This window comes from Taudactylus pleione, unplaced genomic scaffold (assembly GCF_031769625.1).
Source record: "Taudactylus pleione unplaced genomic scaffold, aTauple2 ptg000585l, whole genome shotgun sequence".
NCBI classification, from domain to species: domain Eukaryota; kingdom Metazoa; phylum Chordata; class Amphibia; order Anura; family Myobatrachidae; genus Taudactylus; species Taudactylus pleione.
The window spans coordinates 3980307-3996022 of record NW_028284987.1 but is presented as its reverse complement, the minus strand read 5'-3'; the positions used below and the strand labels follow the sequence as shown (position 1 = coordinate 3996022).

Below are 15716 nucleotides of genomic sequence, written 5' to 3'. Positions count from 1 at the left end.
GTTTTAAGAAGTTTATGGTTATGTTTTATGTTATGTGTGCTTATTTATATTTTTGAGGGTGAAATACATCTTTAATATATTTCTATTACATATGTTTAGGAATATTTTATTGTTCCCACATTGATACAGTAATAGTGCTTATTATTACCTCTTGATAGATGACTTTGGTGACTTGTTGCTGCTGGTGAGCCTTCTCCAAGTGTCACCAGCCTAGGTCCCGGGACTCTTCCACCTTCTACTGGGTACAAGTGCTGGGAGATGCCAGGCTGCTGATTAAGAATAGGGACCATGGCAGCACCCCGCCCTCGCAGAGTTGGATTCTGAGTCAGAGACAGATACAGGGACCATGACAATGATGCTGCTCTTGCCTGAGGGTATCCTCTGGGTGTAAAGATGTTTTTAGCCACCCAGAGGGTGTAGAAGCTCTGCTTAGATACGCTGGATGCTTGGACCACCCGCCAGAAATATTTTATGGCATTGTGTTATGGACATCCTGTGCTGTTATCGGTGATCTGCTGGTCTCTGATGTTTTTCTTTCTTTTGTTGATCATTATGCAGACTCCAATGAAACCAACGATCCCTGATAGTATAAGGAAATAGCTGGCATAGATGATAAACTAAAAGAAACACAACAAAAAAATATAATTTCACAAAAGTAAAGTTACAGTATGAGCAGAGAAATTATTATAGTAGCAAGTAGTCTAGGGGCCTATTTATTAAATACCTCCTAACTGTCCCACTTTTCTAGGACTGTCCTGCCATCCCACTCATGGGTCACAGTTTCCCGCAGACAGGGCGGGAAGTTAGGGGGAGCACTCTCATTCTCACCGCTGCTCTGCTGCATGCACATCTGGTCACAGTGCAGTGAGAGCCTGGGGGCAGCCCAGCACTCCCGAAGATGCCAGTAGAGTGATGACAATGGGGACATGTCACAGGGCCACATCCCTAATATACCTAATAGTTTGCACATATTTATTGGAAGCAATGTGATGGTGGCCAGGGTGTCCTTACCTGACTGTGGATATCTTGCTTGATACCAGTCATTATTATATTCACAATCGCTAGCAACAGCAGGGATGCAAAATTGTTTATTCCAGATACCAAAGCGTATCTTTCCTTTCTCACACTGACAGCAATATTCACCCTAGGATAGGAGTGGGACATGCATCAGTTATATAACACAGAACAAGACATGGTGATACTGTGGGTACTGTAAGTCATAGCAATGTGACCAGACATATATCATTGTGTTATACAGGACTGGAACAGGGCTCCCCAAGAGGAGTTTTCTAATGTCAGTAAGTATGGTGTAAGGTAGATCATTAAATCAGATGTCTGATTATATGCTGTGATTGTTACTGATGATTTGTACATTTCAATAGTATTTATACATAACCGTCATTGGTGCTAGAACTGTAGGGTACTACAACTGTAATCAGCATTGCTCTGATGGGTAAGTGGTACTGGGCCTGATTCAGTAATATACACTAATACCACAGTGACTGCGGATTGCTCTGATGGGTAAGTGGTACAGAGCATGATTCAGCGATATACACTAATGCTATAGTGACTGCGGATTGCTCTGATGGGTAAGTGGTACTGGGCCTGATTCAGCAATATACACTAATGCCACAGTGACTGTGGATTGCTCTGATGGGTAAGTGGTACTGGGCCTGATTCAGCAATATACACTAATGCCACAGTGACTGCGGATGTGTACACAGCGGCTGTGCAAAAATATGCAAATGCCACAGCTGCCAGGATTTGTAATGAGACGTCACATCTGCAGCCTGGCAGATCCAAACAACAGCTCGGACGCAGATCAGTTGATTATCTGACTTCTAAGTAACCCTATGGTCATACAGAATGGGTGCAGGAACTGAGACGCCGGAGTCATTTATTCTGCATACAGGATCTCAGTCACTGACAGGGACTGAAAACGGCCGCGTCACGTCTGCATTTCAGTCGTCACCTCCGCATTGTCGCCCAGAAACGATCCCTTCCAGGCAATCACTTTGTGAATAAATCCTGACTGCGAGTGACATCAGCGACATCAGTAATGACACGTGACGCATGCGCAGTGTGACTCATATGTGTGTGCAGGTTACATGTAATTACTATAACTGCGCAAACAGCAGCATTGTGTCCATCTCTGACTCAGGGCCATTATACACAGCACATTGGGGCATATAATGACTAACGGACTGGGAATAATAATGAAGTTGCTTATTTTATATGCAAAGGAAACTAAATAGTCAATGACTGTTACAGATCTATACATGGTAGAAATATGACATTCATAGGCATGACAGTAGTAGTGGTACAGAGTGCATACTTACATTATTATTGTGGTAAGTATCTTATAGGAAGCCTTACACACAATGTAGCCAGCATAGCCCACCCAGATATTGTTAATGTAGGCCATGGTGAATATGGCAGCACTGTCCACTGCACAGAGGACACACAGAGCCAGCTCTCCCCAGAATCTCCAGTCTATCTTCATGCAGTCCATCACAGAGAGTGCAAATATATCTGCAGGAAACAAACAGGTGCAGAGTAGCTATCAGGTGTCATCTTGTATTTTACTGACCTGATGTGACCAGAGGTTCTTAAAATTTATGTTATCATCCATTTTTGAATCATAAGGGAAATAGAATTTGAAGAATGTATAACATGTTCAATGAACAGGTATCGGTTCTCTATAAAAACATATATTTTTAAAACATGTATTTGGCATAGCACATAGGAAAACACAGGGGTTTCCAGTTGCCACATTAGCAGAAGTATATTAAATGATTTAATACAATATGCAGTTTAAGGGATAGTACAAAGCTGCTGTACATGCCCATTGGTCGTAGCAGGGCCGGATTGATGGCCAAATGGGCCTGGAGCTGAAAATGACCAAGGGCCTATTATGAGAAGCAGAGGAGGCATGACCAGTGCCATGTGGGCGTGTTCCCCCTTATACTCTCTGCTCCAAAGTCTCCCTAATTATGTAAAGGAAAAAAAATCCATCATTTTGTGAGGTAAATAGAAATACAATTTTACTACTTGTGATTTATGGCTGACCGTATGGAGCGCAGATGGCCAGTCAACATTATGTTGTCATGACAATGGGCCTATTTTTATGTGGAGGCCTGGAGCTGGAGCTCCATCCACCCCATTGTTAATCTGGCCCTGGGTCGTAGCTTCTCATACCAAGTGTGCTGTGTGTGTGATTCTGAGTACTCATCAGCTTAGAGAGAACAGAGAGCAGCTGCCAGCTAGGAGACAGGTGTCTTACCGGGTTGCGGTTATTATACCTACAGCCGGCATCCTGTCTGCCGAAATCCCGGCACCAGAATGCCACTACCCAGCTGGAAGACCTGCGCTGTAATCCCGAAAGTCATGGATATGCCAACGCCGGAATCCCGACAGCCGGGATTCTGATCATAAGTATAGCGGGGCTGAATAGGTCTAAGCCGCGGGGGGGGGGGGGTTAGGTTTAGGCATCATGGGGGTTACAGTTAGATTTGGGGGTGAGGGTAGCGTTAGGTACCCCGTGGGGTGGGCTAGGTTTAGGCACCACTAGAGGGGAGGGTTAGGTTTAGGTACTAACGGGGAGGGTTAGGGTGCAGGGTAGGGAGGGTAAGTGTTTGGGCGAGGGATTTCCATACTTACCGGACCTTTGTCGGGATCCTGAGCATCTGGATGCCGCTGTCGGTATATTGACAGCAGGCATCCCGATTGTCGGGATTTCATACTGAGAGCTCTCTGGTCCAGAAGCAACACAGGGAATGGAATACACCCTGTCTACTTCTTTTTTTAGAGATATTTTAACCATCAGTGTTTTGACATGAGAGTGAGGGATATGACTTATAATGTAATAAGAAATAATTGTGAAGACATCTAAGAGGTTTTCCTATGGCTTTGTATGCTCCCCCCCCCTTTTTTGTTTAGCCAATGACAGATACATTTGAAAAGCCACAATGAGAAAAGGATATTTGCCTAGGACCTTGTCCTTCCTAGTTAGTGTATAGGTTTAGAGATTAGTGTGATGGAGACACATAATTACTCAGACTGTGTAATCTATTTCATACCTAGAATAGCTGCAGCAGCTTCCACGCCTCCATTAAGCACAAAGACACTGTCAGAGTGTTCCAAGCTATCCCAGAGTGTTTGGGAAGAGCCAATCACTTGGTAGTATCCAACTGACACAAGTGCCCACAATGAGGACCAGGTAATGATGCTACAGGAATAGCACTCGTGGAAGTGCAGCCACTGTTGCTTGAAGAACTTGGCCACCATTTTACAACAGCTGTGCACAGCGTTCATGTGTCTGTGTTTGATGTGGTCATTTGTACACTCTGAACATGGCTGATCCTTGCTGGGCATGGGCAAGAAAATGGAGATGATGAAAGCCAATGATGCACTTTCCAAGGTAATAATGTTCAGGTAATAGTAGGAGAAATGACCAACTGACACCATGAGCTGACCACACACAGCACCTATGATATAGCCCAGCAAGCTACAACCTCTGATATAGACAATGGTCTTCTCATATTGATCAGCAGCCACCACACTATGTACATATGAGAAGATGGCAATGTCACATGCAGAGACCATGGCTGAGGTAACCTGAAGGAACTGCATGGCCCGAAAACTGGAAGCAAAGCACAGTAGGCTGTAGCTGATGACTTGGCACAAGCCCTGACACACAATGACTGGTTTGTATCGGCAGAGGTCAGTAAAGAGGAGCACTAGCAGCTGGAGAAGCAGCAAACTGTTTGTCCATATTGGGGAGAGCTTATTCGTGACCTGGGGAGAAAGAAGACACATTATAAGCAATATGTTAGTGAAAATAGAGTTTGAGTATCAGTTGTCATATTTTCAAAGGCAAATTAGGTATTAACACATTGTATGACCAGGAGACAAGATCCTTAGTAGAATTATAATTCCATTATAAGAGATATAATCAGAGTATTTTCACAGGCAGAGTTCCTCTTTTTTTTAAAAAAAAATGCTGAGTTAGACGTTCACCCATTTGTTTTGTGTAAAATATGCAAATTTATACTACGTTCGTCCACAATAAAGCGCACGCCTATGTCCATATGCAGACTTGGTCACATCTTACACTTGCGTCTCCTTATGTTTGCAGTGGGAGAACAGGGAAAGGGGAGGTAAAATGTAGTCCAAGTACAGAAAGGACATATTCATGTTACTACGGGTAAGGTAAATCTTCACAGAGGTGCATATACGCTGGTCAGTAGTGTTGATGATGGAAAACACTACTGTGCAGACTACATATTACTCCTCCAGGGAGGCTTCACTCCCTGTACCAAGATGGCTGCTAAGGCTACTACTGCGTATGCGCAATGACATCTTGTTCACTGTGCTAGAGCACCACAATGTGAGACGCAAGTCTTCCACTTAGCGTCTGAGACCTGAGAGATTACCTGCGATATTGACACTTTCCAGTGATCCTGCAACACTACCCAGTATCTGGATACAATCACTGGCTGGTGAGCTCCATCCAACCAGTGTGTATAACAGTGAGTACAGCTGTAGCTCATGTAACATCAATAAACCATTCCACTGGTTAAGCAACCGGGAGGGCATATGTGTACATTAACTCTGCTACATTATCCAACCTGTACACATATAGGGCCAGATTTAGACCCGCTCGAGAGCGCTATGCGCTCACAAGTGGGTCGATGGTGGCCCAGTACGCATGCGTACGACGGAGCCGGCTCCGTCGTGTGCATGCACGAGACCCGGATAGCGATGGGCACTCCGTCGCTCCGGGTCTTGTACCAAAGGAGGCGTGCTGTCGATGTTGAGTGACAGCACACCCCCTTTGGTGGGTGGGCTGGTGGCGTGGCTGCCCAGATGGAGGTGTTCCCATGGGAATGCCTACCGTCTGGGGCCGGCCACACTGACATCACAAGTGATGTAAGTGGGAGAGCTTTCGACTCTGTTAGAGCCGAAAGCTCTCTGGGGCTTGCGGCAACGAGACCCTACCACAAGGGTCTCGTCGCAAGCCCGATGGTCGCAATGTTCTTGACCATCGCGACCATCATCATGGCCGCTCGCTATAGCTGTGGGTGGTCACCAACAGCTATGCGAGCGGCCAGGAGGCCACTCTAAAAAAACAGAGGGCCGGCCCTGATTCAGAGCGAGCGCTCTGTCAGAGCCTCCGGCTCTGAATCAGGCCCATACTTCCAACAAGTAGCTGTATCACTTGGGGTGCATACACATTGCTGATGAGAATGACAGTTGCTTCTGATTGGCTGATTGTGGATTTGCTACTATTATCCATACATGAGAATGATGATTATAATTGCTGTAGTGTAGGTATTTTTTATTATTTAAATTAAATTTTATATCAAATTATTTTTTTTAATTATCAGTCAAGTGTTAAAGAACCTTTCCTGTGTCTATGACTGTGTTGGGAGTAAGTACCCATGACATCAACCTGGCACATATGCTACTGGTGTTGGAAACTTTTCATTTTGACATATAATTAATATTATTATTGTTATTATTTTATTTTATGAAAGTTTTACATATAAATATATTATGGAACTGCTTTCGTGGCAATTTATTAATGACCTCCTAGCCAGACAGCTGCTCCAATAAGCATCTGTCCCCCCATTTTTTAAATACGGACATAAAAAAGGCAACTGAAAAAGGGCAATGGCCTCATGGGGAAGGGCCAGGGAAGAGATAGGGGAGGCCAGGAGATGCTGGGATAAAAGAAGAGGAAGCTACAAGTGAGATTCATAATAAACAGAAAATTTGACAGGCCCAAACAGCGCCCCCTGCCCTGTGGTGCCCTGTGCCATGGCACTGGTCGCACTACCCTAGTTACGGCCCTGACTTTCATACAACTCACCCATAGAGTGCATTACAATTTCACATAATTTATATGTTACTGATATAACTAAGAATTGTGTTCTCGTACCTCTTCCATGGTGAACTTTTTGTTAGGCCCAGTCATATATGATGTGTAAAAGGGTTCTGCAGGTCTCAGGTGGAAGAAGAAACCATATAGACATAATAAGAACACTGGATGCTCTTGAAACATGTTCTTAAAAGGAAGTCTTAAATTCATGGCTATTTAATAGCGCACAGAATTTGTGGAACTGATGGTAAAGTCTCTTCTGAAAGATAAACACAATGGTTGTCAAATAACTGAAACAAGTAAAATATAATTTGCGTTGCTATAACTTATTCATGTTTTTGGCTTTTTACCTACATTACATATATACAGGTATTTTCAATCCATTTCATAGTGGGCATAAAACAAGACTCATCTTACATGATGCTGAAGTACAGTACAATGAGCTGTCACTGCAGCACAGCAACTGAATAGTGTCAGTTAGCAGACAAACTGCTGGGAAATGTTACAATGGGATGTAGTCAAAATTTAAACAGTCAAAACTTAGACAATTAAGATGTCAAATGACAAAATGTCGACAACAAAAGAAGTCGACATGGACATAAGGTTGACAGGGTCATAAGGTTAACAGGATGCAGACACAGTCAAAATATTAACAATGAATACAGAAATGTCAGGCTCTCAGAAAAGCAGGTGTTTTCCTAGCAATTCTTTTGTATATATATAAATAACAGTGTAGTTTATATTTTATTTTAATCTACAACTAATTCATTCATATAAAATGAAAATCTGACATTACAAAACAGAGATATATAGTGATTGGCAGATCAGATCATTTAATGATGATTAATTATACCGTTCCCCAGCCAGCTGCTTTTTAATACTATTAATCTATGTTTTTTAAATTGGATTATAATACACTTTTTCATTTTATTTTTGAATTACAACAAGTACATAGAACAATATGAGATTCATAATTAGAAGTTATTGTGAAGTAAAAACTAATAATACATCTTTCTTAATGTTCTCTTAATCCACATAATGTAAATATTTACTTCTAATAGACGGGGGATGTTTTAATGAACTTCCCTCTATGATCCAGTAGTATTAAAGGTTAGGAGACGACCAAAGCACATTATAATACATGTAATTACAGTATGTTAACATAATATAGATTAAGATAATTACATATAATCTAACTCCATAATATAGAGAATAGCAAATGTTTTATTAGCACAGATAACACATTAATATTATAATTTATGGGTGCACAATTAAGGATACAATTTGCAGAAGAACATAAGAGCATATTAAGAGCTATAATCCTGAAACTCCTGAAATATGTTTTAAGGTTAATTTTTAAATTATAAGGGTGAAAAGCCCCCAAAAAGTAAAATGAAAATAAAAAAAACCCATGAATGATGATGATGACTGGCATGTAAAACAGTGAAAAACAAATAAAACATAAAGTAATCCTGTCCACCACCTCCACAATCTCCAAATTAATCCCAGCACCAGTGCTTGTGGCCTGGTAGGCTAACAGCTAGTAACATTATTTAGGTTAAGATAAACTTACCTGAGACTGTAAGATATCCAATATACGGAAAGAGTTATAGCGCTAAGAAACAATCTATAGATATAGATACTACACACACTCAGCTAATAACTCAGTGTCCTATGCCAGGCAGTGACTTTTATAGGCTTAGTGACATCACAAAAGCTGTCTGTCACAATCATCCTCACATTGCCTATATTTCACCAATGAATGTAAAGGATTTACATACTGTGGTCCGTATTCAATTAGGTGCGATAAGCCGGGATTCATGATAAAGTATCGCCGATCGCGACTTTTCGTCTGTTGGAAAAGTATTGCCGTATTCAATTCCATCCGCTTTTTTGTATACGCGAAAATGCAATGCAATGTAATAGGTGAAAATGTTTTGCCTCTGAATAGGTGTAGAAAAAAAGTGCACATTTTTTGTATGGGGGTGCAAAGGTGGGGAAACCACTCAGAACCCTTGGGACAGCCCCCAAAGGACAACTGCATTAAAAAAAAAACTTAAAATTTTTTTTAGAACACCACAAAAAAGTAGTTTGAATTTGGGAGTGAAAAAGTGCAAAGTGTGGGGACCAGTTTGCAAACTAGCGAAATAAGGTGCTGGGGTCAAGTGTTTTGGGGATTGCAGGTGCATTTTTGGGGGTTCAAATTCGCATTATTTAAAAGTTGTGTGATACCCCCAAACCAGCAGTGTTTTCTCCAGCAAGGAAGGGGTTAATGGCCAGGAGTTAGGATCCTGCTGATCCCCTGGAGATGGTTCTGCCAGCCTTGAGGAGGGACAGTAGAGAGAGGCTATTGGGGGTGGAGCTAGAGAAGCCCAGTGAGTCCTGCAGAAGACTGGGAGAGGAGCAGCATACTGTGAGCAGAGGCTGAGTTTCTGGGCACACGTGGTGCCTGAGAAGAGCTGCAGTAATGATAGGAGCTGCACTGCCTGTGAGGATCCCCAGAGACAGACTGGCCCATGCTGAGAGCTGACAGAGGAAAGAGCCTCGTCCTACAGAGTCTGACAATTGTAACTGTCAGCACCAGAGAGCCGGCTATTGCTGCAGAGGGACACAGTGAGTAACCAATGCACAAACTGACACTGAGTGACCACATAGAGAAGAGAGCTCAAGAGCTGATTGTTTCTGCAACAAGGACAATCCCAGTGCACACAAGTGCAGGACAGAACTATTCCAGTATGTCAGTGTACCTGCTGCATCAGTGAGAGCTATCCAGGTACAGCAAGCAGCAAGCTATATTGTACCTATTGCAGTGAGGGAGACACAATCATACTGCTATCATCAGTGTACCACAGTATTTGTTCTGAGTGACCACATTTATAGGGACAGCACTCCTACATCTCAGTATACAGCGATTACCTGCACCTCCTTTGTATTTTTGTATTTATGTGCACCGACGAGAGCCTGTACAGGGAAGATTAAGTGACAATACCTCAAGGATACACAGAGAGGGACGTTATGCTCCTTATTGGCAATTTGCAGTAAGACCTTACACCAGAACAGTTGGGCATAATTATACTCAGAGACATTGTATTGTAATGCGCTTAGTGTTACTGATAAGTTAAACTACAATTATTCATTGCCAGTTAGTAATAGCAAATGTGAAACAGGTATTATAAATGTCATATTGAGCAAGTTATAGTGAGCTTTGGAAAGTGATCATAAGTTAATTCAAGTAACTGTATATATTTTTGGTATTGTCGTATCCTTGCATACTTTAACATTTACTGAGAACAGTACAAGCGTGACAAAGTGTCTTAGCATAATAAAATGAATGTCACTTTCCCCAAAGTGTGTTTACTCTGCTGCAGAGCCGGCCCTAGCCAATTTGGTATCCTAGGCAAAATTTTGACTGGTGCCCCCTAGCAGATAATCCCACCACCAATCTTATTGTTTATACGCAGATGCCAAAAATAATACATTGATTTATAAGTTAACTGTATATGTATATATAAATATATCCATATATATCCATATATATAAACTTATATATATATATATATACATGCAGCTTCCCCCGTTTTCATCATTTTGGGGCGTGCCCAGCACTCTCCGAGATGCTGGGCAGTTGGTACACGAGAACAGATGCCGTGCGCATGCGCATGGCATCTGTTCTTCTCCTGCACACCTGCTGCTCTGCAGAGCAATGGTTTGTGCTCTCCCCAACTTCCCACCCACCACGGGACACTGCGGCCTGCGGGTGGGACAGCGGGACAGTCCCAGAAAAATATATACATACACACACAGATGACACCACCCCCTCTCCTCTCATAGTTAGATGCAGCACTGGTCTGGACAATACCATTTTTTGCCCCCAGCCCCAGGGTCCCAGTCATGGGTGCCCACCTTTCTCCCAGACCCAGCTAAATATTAATTTATTTAAATTTAACACACACACCCATAATATACCCAGAGAGTGAGAAAGCACTCACTCGCCTGGCTGCCTCCTTTGTTTTAAATTATGCTGGCGCAGCACAGCTAAATTTCATGATGCTGTTGTTACTTGCCTTGCCCAGGCTTGCCTACCCTCTCGATTTGGCCGGGAGCCTCCCGATTTTCGGGTGCCGCTCCCGGCCCCCCGGAAAGACAGGCAAGTCTCCCGGAAGTCTCACACCCTCCCCACCTCCCCCTTGAAAAAAACATAAATACCCACAGCGGGGGGCCCGGTGATGCGATTCGCGCAGAATCGCATCATCGTGGCCCTGCCCCCTGCTTCACAATGCCAAAAATCACGGCATTGTGAAGAGGGGGTGGAGTCACGATGACGCAATCGTGCGGCTCCGCCCCCAGTGTGACCCAAAATGGCCGCCCCGCCCCCGGCTCCACCCCCAATGGCCGGCCCCGCCTCCCGCTATTAGTCGACAATCAGCTCCCTCCCGGAAGGCTGGAGCTGATTGTCGGCAAGTATGGCCTTGCCCCTTCTTCACAATGGCTGGGCCTGAGCATCTAAGATGGAGGCGGAGCCGTGAGTTGGCCCATGAGAGGGGTGACAGTGGCCATCTTGTCTCCTCCTGTAGACAGAAGAAGCTTCTGTGCAGAAGCTCATTCTGGCTAAGGATGGATGCAGATCACGGTCACATGACCTGCCTGGCTATCCGCTGCGCTGCCCGATCGGAGAGCTCCGATCATGGCAGCGCGCTGGGAGAAAGGGATTTGCAGTGGCAAATGCAGGATTTTTAAGGGGGTGTTTCCATACACACACACACGCACACACACACACACACACATATATATATATATATATATAAATATATGTATATAAACATACACATATATGCATACACACATAATTTATAAGCATGCTTATGCATAGCATACACACATAGACACACCCACACACATAAGCACACTTACATACTCACTTATGCACTTACACACGGCATGCATATATACATACACACGCACACACACACAAGATTACTTACACACAGCATACATATATACATACTTAGAAACAGCATACATACAAATATACACAGCATACATACACACAGAGTACAAATTGTCCAGAGCTGAACAGACGGTTACTGGAGAGCACCAGGTTGTCAGTGTGAAGGTACCTGATAAAGGGAGCATGGGTACGGTGGTCAGTGGAGAAGTGTAGAGGGCCAAGTTCATAATAGATATCAATGAGACAACTTTGGCAGACAGAGGACCCGGAGGAGGAGCCATGTGATTAAAACTGTGGTTAGCAGGAGATCCCGGACTCCCAGCACTTCAACAGCCCCAGCCACAGAAGAGCCAGAGCAGGGGCTGGCTGGCAACTTTTAGCCTGGGGGGCAAATGCATGCAGGTGGCCCTGGCAGAGCAGTAGCGTGTAGCCAGGGTGCCCAGAGCACGTGCGTGCTTAGGCGCTCCCCCTCAAGTGTTCCAGGGAGGAGGCGGCTCCATATGGAATTAATGTAAAGAAAAAATAAAGATAAGGGTCAGCCTCCTGTAGTGGTGCCCATATGCAGTGCCCCCTGTGCCCCAGGAGAGGACCCTCTTATGCAGGCCACCAGTAGTGACCCTAGTAGTGATCCTCCTATGCAGTGCCCCTTATACAGTGCCCCCAGTAGTGGTCCCCCCTGTGCAGTGCCCCTTGTGCTCCCAGTAGTAAGCCCCTTATATAGTGCCCCCAGAAGTGGTACCCCTATGCAGTGCCCCCCCTTGAAGCTTGTAGTGCCCCCAGTAGTAGACCCCCCCTTGTAGTTCCCCCAGTAGTAATCCCCCCTTGTAGTTCCCCCAGTAGTAGCCCCCCCTTGTTGTGCCCCCAGTAGTAGCCCCCCCTTGTAGTGCCCCCAGTAGTAGCCCCCCTTCCTTGTAAAGCCCCTAGTAGTCCCCACTTGTAATGCCCCCAGTAGTAATCCCCCCTTGTTGTGCCCCCAGTAGTCCCCCCCCTTGTAATGCCCCCAGTAGTAATCCCCCCCTTATTGGGACCCCAGTAGTAGCCCCCCCCAGTAGAGAGACACGTAATAAAAAAAGATAAAACAATAAAAAAAACACTTGCCTGAAACCCCGCTCCTGGTCCCGCCGCTGCTATCAGCTCCTCCGTCTGTCCTCCCGGGCCGCTTTGCATTATGGGAGAGACGTCAATGTCGTATCTCCCATAACCCACTGCGGGAGCCGGAAGATGGCTCCCGCAGTGGGAGCAGCAGCGGCCGATGAGAGTCTAACAGACCCTCATCAGCTGCTGAAACAAACACACAGCTGCCAGAGCCGGCGGCTGTGTGTTTGTCACTGTGTAGCACTGACCGAACTCCGTAGGGTCAGCGCTACACGCGCGGAGCAGCTGTGTCACAGTGACACAGACTGCCCGCGACACGCATGGTGCTGTGGTCTGGGGGCACATGGCACCCTGCCCCCCGGCCCAGCCAACCACTGAGCCAGAGGGAGGCAGCACTGGAGTGGAGACAGTAGACCTTAAGGTAAGTATTCGATAGGGTAGCTCAGGTGGGCGGTCTGAGCCGCTGGAGGAGGCATGATCATGTTGCCGGCGTGGGACCAATCAGAGACAGGCAGCAGGTCAGGACTGTAGAGCAGCAGACCCGCCCCATTGCACCCGCGGTCAGTGCAGAGATGGAGACAAGACTGTCTCCATCTCTGAAAAAAAAACAAGTTTGGTCCATCAGGAGTGAGTGCGCCGCGTGCGCCTGGAGGGTAGCAGCGCCAGTGGGGGTGACAGTGAGGCAGGTGGGGGCAGCAGCAGGCGGGGGGAGAGGCAGCAGCAAAGCCCTGGAATGCCCCTAGGGCATTCCAGTCGCCCCTAGGCATTTACTTATAATGCCTATGCCTAGGGCCGGCTATGCTCTGCTGGGTTCTGGCGGGTCTCCTGTCTCTCTGTTGTGATAGGAGGAGCCTGAAAGAGGAACTGCCCTGCTCCACTCCCAAGCAGGTTCCAGAAGAACAGCAGATACGATCCACTCACTGACATCCCACCAAATTGGGGGTGTTACATATAGATAGATAGATAGATAGATAGATAGATAGATATAGATATAGATATATTAGAGATGAGCGGGACAGGACCCACCCGATCTTCGTGATACAAGGTGAGATCCGAGTCCGGCTTGGGGTTTCTCACATGACTCAGATCTGAAAACGAGGCAAAACATTATCCTCCCGCTGTCGGATTCTCGCGGGTTTTGGATTGTATAAAGGTCCTGGTGATCAGCGCCATTTTCACTCCAGCTGTGGAGAGTGTACAGAGCAGACGTGTTCTGTTCTTCTAGGGTGCAGTCAGTGTTGTATGTTGTTGTTAGTGACTTGTCACTATTTGTTCAACAGTGCAGTGTTGTCAGGCTGGGGCTGCAGTACATAAAGGGCTGCTGCTGTGTTATCCATAAAGGGGCTTGGGCTGCAGTACATAAAGGGATGCTGCTGTGTTGTCCTGTCCATCAAGGGGCTAAGGCTGCAGCTCATAAAGGGGTGCTGTGTCGTCCAGGGGTGCACTGTGAATCCAGAGGTGCTCTTCCCCAGTGTAAAAAAAAATAGTTAAAAAAAGTTAAAATTAAAATCTTATTATTTTTGTGTGTGTGCTAGGTAGTTACTAGTTAGTAACTAGTTACGCTATTATTGTTCAGTGACTGCCAGCCAAAGCAGAGTTTATCATCCACGTATTTGTGACTCTGCAGGTGGTCCGTCCGCGCTCTGCAGGGGTGCTTTGTTGTCCATAAACGGGTGCTGTGTATTTCATCAAGGGGCTGCTGCCTCGTCCAGGGGTGGTCTTCACCAGTGTAAAAAAAAAGTTAAATAAATTAGCATTCCACAAAAAAAAGATCTGTTTTGATTTTTTTTTGTATGTGTGTGTGTGTGTGCGCTACTCTAGTACTCTAGCCAGAAGCTATTGTTGTTCGGTGACACTACCGGCCAGGCTGCAGTCTATCATCCACATATTTGTGACTCTGCAGGTGGTCCTTCCGCATCCGCACTGCGCTGCTCAGCAGGGGTGCTTTGTTGTCCATAAAGGGGGGCTGTGTTGTTCATTAAGGGGCTGCTGCCTCATCCAGGGTGCTCTTCCTTAGTGTAAAAAAAAAAAGTTAAATAAATTAGCATTCCACAAAAAAGAATATCTTTTGATTTTTTTTTTTGTGTATGTGCTACTTAGTAGTTACGCTATTATTGTTCGGTGACACTGCCGGTCAGACCGCAGTGTAAGTTTGTTGATATGGAGGATGATCAAATGAGAGGAGAGCAGGAACCACATACTAGTGCTGCCAGCAGTCATGATGCAAGGCCCTCGACGTGATCTACGAAGGCCGGTGCCCAAGGGTTTAAGTCAGGGCATGTAAAATCAAACAAGCAATGTTTTACAGTGTTAAAGAAAAAAAAAAAGAAAAAGCTAAGTATGCTGCCGAGAAACACAAAATTGGCAATATGCCATTTACTGCAAGGAATGGATAAGGCCTTGGCCTTTATTTATGACTGGTGGTTCTGCATCTTATGATGATGTTAGCTCTTCTCCCTGTAGAAGTGTCAAAAAAATGAAAATCGCTAAGGCACATGAACCAACTGTGTGCTCAGAAAAGTCACAGATCCTTGAGTAGAGTCCAAGTATGTCCGCGGTTGCCATGTGTGAGCCTGACCTTTCCAATACTGTACTTGAAGAGGATCCTCCTTCCACCATTTGTGTGCCCTCTGCAAAATGTGGGGATGAGCAGCACAAGTCTGACATAGAAATCAAGGAAGCTTCTGTGGAATTGCACCAGGAGGATGAGGAGGATATTTCTGTAGTTGGCGCTAATAAGTATGATGAGGATGTAGATATTGAGGATGTTGATGCCGAAGATATTGTTTA

General features: G+C 45.1%; 1 protein-coding gene across 1 annotated transcript; it reads right to left on the bottom strand.

The window, feature by feature from the left end:
- Window positions 1-482: 482 nt before the first annotated feature.
- Window positions 483-7093, bottom strand: LOC148481341 (thiamine transporter 2-like). Its single transcript, XM_088453698.1, has 6 exons — window positions 6944-7093; window positions 4658-4797; window positions 4080-4561; window positions 2340-2532; window positions 1012-1144; window positions 483-617 (listed from the first exon to the last, which is right to left on the bottom strand). Exons 1-6 carry the CDS (start codon window positions 7091-7093, stop codon window positions 483-485), a joined length of 1233 nt encoding a protein of 410 aa, XP_088309824.1.
- Between the last annotated feature and the right edge of the window lie 8623 nt (window positions 7094-15716).